The sequence below is a fragment of the Brassica oleracea genome, chromosome C7, assembly GCF_000695525.1.
Source record: "Brassica oleracea var. oleracea cultivar TO1000 chromosome C7, BOL, whole genome shotgun sequence".
In the NCBI taxonomy this organism is placed as follows: domain Eukaryota; kingdom Viridiplantae; phylum Streptophyta; class Magnoliopsida; order Brassicales; family Brassicaceae; genus Brassica; species Brassica oleracea.
In genome coordinates, this window is record NC_027754.1 from 37,787,705 (window position 1) to 37,793,704 (window position 6,000).

At 31.7% G+C, this 6,000-nt stretch overlaps 1 protein-coding gene across 1 annotated transcript; it reads left to right on the plus strand.

Moving 5' to 3' along the window:
* The first annotated feature begins 581 nt into the window (after positions 1-581).
* Positions 582-2,195, plus strand: LOC106304275 (putative F-box/kelch-repeat protein At5g24040). The gene is made up of 3 exons (XM_013740686.1): positions 582-956; positions 1,028-1,496; positions 1,940-2,195. Exons 1-3 carry the CDS (start codon positions 706-708, stop codon positions 2,072-2,074), a joined length of 855 nt encoding a protein of 284 aa, XP_013596140.1. The 5' UTR covers positions 582-705; the 3' UTR covers positions 2,075-2,195.
* The last annotated feature ends 3,805 nt before the right edge of the window (positions 2,196-6,000 follow it).

The following is a 6,000-nucleotide window of genomic DNA, read 5'->3' on the forward strand; positions in this document are numbered from 1 at the left end:
TGCTGGAACTTTGAAATTTTATTAATTTATAGAGATTTTAATTTACAAAAGTTTTTTTATATTTTAAAATAAGAAAAATATTTTATTTTAGTGTATAGACATTAATTGTTATCTTTTGAAATTTGTTATTTGATATTAATTTTATTATATTATTTGGTGTATATAATCTATATTGCATAGAAATTAAATATTGTTTTAGATATAATATTACTAAATCTTATCAAAACTATATTAAGTGTTAATAAAATATAAAGAAAATTTCATTGTGAATATAAAACAAATAATATAATAATAGATTCTTACTTATATAAAATATGTATATTTATAAATTATTAATTTATAATTTTAATGGGATCATATATTTACATAGAATTTTTTAAAAAATATTATCTTATTATTTTATCGATTTGTACCAAATTTTGAACCGATCCAAATTGAACCAGCAAAATTTACTAATTTATAGAAATTATTAATTTATCGAATATTAATTTATAGAGGTTGTATTTTGTATATGCTCCACTTTAAATGCAGCGATACGGGTTCTTCTGTCGATAATAATGGCTAACGCGTTTTAGAACATGCTACACGTCAAGCCAAAAAATGTCAAAGCATTAACTGAACTGAAATTACAAGTCAAACACGTTTTAAGTTTAGGCTTATAGAAGCTCCACATGATCCTCAGATCAAGTCAGAGAATAAAGAAAAATGGAGAAATGGTCTGAGTTGCCGCCAGAGATCCTCCACTCCATCTCCCTGAGAATCGACAACCCCTTTGATCTGATCCACTTCTGGTCAGTATGTTCATCTTGGCGATCCTGTAGCCTCTTATTTCGACCGAAGACATCACTTATATGTCCTCTTCTCGTATACTCTTCTGGTTATGGTGATGATCGTTATATCTTGAGCAGAAGTGTTTACCTTCTCAAGTCTTCTGATCTCAACGGTCCTCGATATTGGTAAAAACATTTCTTTTGAACTTTGTTCTTGAATCTTGATGATACTTAGATAAGCTATTTAATCCTAACAGGTTGTTTAAGCTACAAGAGAAAGAGAACGGAGACATAGTTCTACATAGTTTGTTCCTAAGAAGAAACACCGATGAGGATAGATATTCGTATCCAACTTTTTCACTTGACTTGCTCAGATGTCAAGTCTTTGAGTTAGCTCAAGAACATGTGGCTTGTTACAGCGAATGGTCCGAACCATGCGAGGGGAAAGTGGAAAGACGCATTGGCTTTATGAGTTTAGACGCAGAGAGCAACGAGTTTATGGTTCTAGGGCGTCTCCCATTCAAGGGTCCCGCTGTGTATAGGTCAATCGATGGGCGTTGGACTGAGCTCCAGATAACACAACCCGTTTCCTTTGAAGGGATAGTTTCATATAAAAGCAAGTTTTACGCCATAGATCTTACCGGCAGAACAATAGTTGTAGAGCCAACTCTACAATTGCATACGTTTCAGCGGTCTAGACCGTCTTATAAGGCAAGGAAACGCTGGGTGAGGAAACTAAAAACTTTTATATCCTTGCTTGGACTTTTAAGTTTTCTTGAGACATGAGTTGCAAACTAAGGTTTTATAGTCCGCACATTTCACTCATGGTCTGTTTTGAAAATTTGAGGGTTATAAACATTTTAGGGTAGATCTTAAAGAAAAAAAAAATATTTCCTAATTTAGGGACCATCAAACCTATGTTTCTAATCTTTTAAAAATTTGGAGGCAAATGCGAATGTTGCATCCGGCTGCAAGGCGCATGATACCAAGCAAATCAAGCATTGGCTTCGGGTCGACAAGTTATATTTAATTTAGGGGGCAATTGTTACTGAAGTTCCTCACTAGTTCTGTTGGTAAAGACTAAGAATAGTATAGTTTGGGGTTCCGGGCTTAAAATACTTGGGTGTACTTTTTAATATTTTTTTGTGTTACATGTCTTCAACGCACAGCTTCTAAACTCAGGGGATAAGGTCCTTCTCGTAGAGATGTGCACAGAGAGACGAGCCGATTTTTTCATACCAAATATCCGTGAGAAGGAGATATGGTTCGAAGTTTCAGAGTTAGACGTGGAGAGAAACGACTGAATCAAATGGAAGATGTGGATGATTGATCGTGTGCTGCTACTTAAGCTTTTGATTTTTTTTTTTGTTAAACTGTAAATATTATAAATAAAATGTTTTAGAGTTACAAAAACCTATTATAATGGAAAAAAAATCTATTATAGTGCCAAAAAAAATAAATAAAAAAACAAAGTATACACACGAGTTGATTTGAGTGACACTGTCATCGAATCCAAAATTGCATAAGAGAGTTTAACTTTCTCCTATGGCGTCTCGCACTTATTGTGTTGGGGATGTCCCTGTCGATAATGCCGATCGAGGGTTATTTGCGGTGGGGTGAATCCGGTGAGATGCACTGCTGAGTAGCTACTTTTTTGATATATTATTTCATATTGTTATGGACAAAAGATAAGTTATTCCCTTGTAATCAGCAAGGCTTTTGTTCCAACATTATATATAGAACAAGATGTTTGCATCAGCCATCATGTCACATTTCAACACCTAAAACAATATGGTTGTATAAGAAATTACGTGGATCAACTAGATATCTCCTGACATGGCATTGAATTGGACTTTGTAATATTGTATCATGTCTCTATCGGTAATTTGGCATGGACTTGCGATTCACTAAGAATTCTTAACTTTCTAAATTTTGTTGATACGTTTTGCTTATATCATAAATCGTAAACTTATCAACTACAAGGTAGAATTCTACCTAGTACCTATATTATTTGTTGCTATACTAGGAATAATATGTCATCAGATAAAATTGTGTGCTATCGTATAAAGTAAGCACGCGACAGTCGAAGTTGTACCATAAAATTGATGAACATATATGTGGGCAAGTGGCAACTTATTGTAGGATAAGAAAAATAGAACGATCATATTCACGAAGTCTTCTTTTCAAGCGTGCACAACTTGAAACTTATATTACTCTATAATCGTAATTTACTTTAACGATTGATATCAACTCGAAGGCAGATGGAAGGGTTATATATATGGGTAAAATGTCTGCTTCTTTTTCATTTTATTTTTGTAATTTCTGCATTTCTATCCTCCATAATTCATGTTTTCTAGTAGTAAGAAGATTATATAACTTTCACGATTTTGTTATTATAATTGGCGGGAAAGTAGAAGATGCCAATATTATTTTAGATTATACACATTTAACTTTAAAGAACTTATAATCTTTCTTTCTCAAAAAAAAAAACATACTAAAAAAAAACTTACACGTTTACTATTATGCTCTAATAGACAAACAATTTTTTAAGCATCGATTAATGGTTTGGTCAGTTTCATAAGTTACATCAACCTAGTAGACTAACCTTTAAATGATATATTACTCTATAATCGTAATTTACTTTAACGATTGATATCAACTCGAAGGCAGATGGAAGGGTTATATATATGGGTAAAATGTCTGCTTCTTTTTCATTTTATTTTTGTAATTTCTGCATTTCTATCCTCCATAATTCATGTTTTCTAGTAGTAAGAAGATTATATAACTTTCACGATTTTGTTATTATAATTGGCGGGAAAGTAGAAGATGCCAATATTATTTTAGATTATACACATTTAACTTTAAAGAACTTATAATCTTTCTTTCTCAAAAAAAAAAACATACTAAAAAAAAACTTACACGTTTACTATTATGCTCTAATAGACAAACAATTTTTTAAGCATCGATTAATGGTTTGGTCAGTTTCATAAGTTACATCAACCTAGTAGACTAACCTTTAAATGATATATTACTCTATAATCGTAATTTACTTTAACGATTGATATCAACTCGAAGGCAGATGGAAGGGTTATATATATGGGTAAAATGTCTGCTTCTTTTTCATTTTATTTTTGTAATTTCTGCATTTCTATCCTCCATAATTCATGTTTTCTAGTAGTAAGAAGATTATATAACTTTCACGATTTTGTTATTATAATTGGCGGGAAAGTAGAAGATGCCAATATTATTTTAGATTATACACATTTAACTTTAAAGAACTTATAATCTTTCTTTCTCAAAAAAAAAAACATACTAAAAAAAAACTTACACGTTTACTATTATGCTCTAATAGACAAACAATTTTTTAAGCATCGATTAATGGTTTGGTCAGTTTCATAAGTTACATCAACCTAGTAGACTAACCTTTAAATGATATATTACTCTATAATCGTAATTTACTTTAACGATTGATATCAACTCGAAGGCAGATGGAAGGGTTATATATATGGGTAAAATGTCTGCTTCTTTTTCATTTTATTTTTGTAATTTCTGCATTTCTATCCTCCATAATTCATGTTTTCTAGTAGTAAGAAGATTATATAACTTTCACGATTTTGTTATTATAATTGGCGGGAAAGTAGAAGATGCCAATATTATTTTAGATTATACACATTTAACTTTAAAGAACTTATAATCTTTCTTTCTCAAAAAAAAAAACATACTAAAAAAAAACTTACACGTTTACTATTATGCTCTAATAGACAAACAATTTTTTAAGCATCGATTAATGGTTTGGTCAGTTTCATAAGTTACATCAACCTAGTAGACTAACCTTTAAATGATATATTACTCTATAATCGTAATTTACTTTAACGATTGATATCAACTCGAAGGCAGATGGAAGGGTTATATATATGGGTAAAATGTCTGCTTCTTTTTCATTTTATTTTTGTAATTTCTGCATTTCTATCCTCCATAATTCATGTTTTCTAGTAGTAAGAAGATTATATAACTTTCACGATTTTGTTATTATAATTGGCGGGAAAGTAGAAGATGCCAATATTATTTTAGATTATACACATTTAACTTTAAAGAACTTATAATCTTTCTTTCTCAAAAAAAAAAACATACTAAAAAAAAACTTACACGTTTACTATTATGCTCTAATAGACAAACAATTTTTTAAGCATCGATTAATGGTTTGGTCAGTTTCATAAGTTACATCAACCTAGTAGACTAACCTTTAAATGATATATTACTCTATAATCGTAATTTACTTTAACGATTGATATCAACTCGAAGGCAGATGGAAGGGTTATATATATGGGTAAAATGTCTGCTTCTTTTTCATTTTATTTTTGTAATTTCTGCATTTCACACAAAAAAATTGTCAGAGACAGTCCTCCTCCATATCTCACCAGCCAGCAGATCGAAGCAGATATTGATTATGTCTGATGGGTATGGTGTCTCTCACAATTAGCATAAGAAGAGTATATTTTGGGAGTTACCCTATTGGAAGGATCTTCTCTTACGCCACAATCTGGATGTCATGCATATTGAGAAGAACTTTTTTGAGAACATCATGAATACACTACTTAACGTCTCTGGGAAGACAAAAGATAACAAAAAAGTCAAGGATGGACTTACCTGATATTTGCTCAAGAAGTGAGTTACATATCAAGAGCAATGGAAACGTTCATGTTCCCATCTTCCGGTTGTCATCAGAAGCCAAAACAACCTTGTTTGACTGGGTTGCATCAGAAGTTAAGTTTCCTGATGGTTATGTTTCAAATCTGTCAAGATGTGTTGAACGAGGTCAAAAGTTCTCCGGAATGAAGAGTCATGATTGTCATGTGTTTATGCAACGACTACTTCCATTTGCTTTTACCGAGCTCCTTCCAGTAAATGTCCATGAAGCACTTGCAGGTAATTATAATTTTATAATATATATACATATGTTATGAAATGTTAATAATTTGATTACTTTTGCAATATATAGCCATCGGAGCATTTTTCAGAGATCTTAGCACACGTACGTTCAAGGAAGAAGTCATCGAACAACTTCATCAGAACAGTCCGATCATATTGGGCAACCTGGAGAAGATATTTTCTCCTTCATTTTTTGACGTCATGGAGAATCTAGTTGTCCACCTACCGTATGAAGCATTGCTTCGTGGACCTGTTCACAACGGATGGATGTATCCGTATGAGCGACAGATGAAACATTTAA

Coding starts and splice junctions, on each gene's coding strand:
- LOC106304275 (XM_013740686.1), top strand. CDS start 706: ATGGAGAAATGGTCTGAGTTGCCGCCAGAGATCCTCCACTCCATCTCC. Junction 957..1,027: donor CTCAACGGTCCTCGATATTG/GTAAAAACATTT, acceptor TAATCCTAACAG/GTTGTTTAAGCTACAAGAGA. Junction 1,497..1,939: donor ATAAGGCAAGGAAACGCTGG/GTGAGGAAACTA, acceptor TTCAACGCACAG/CTTCTAAACTCAGGGGATAA.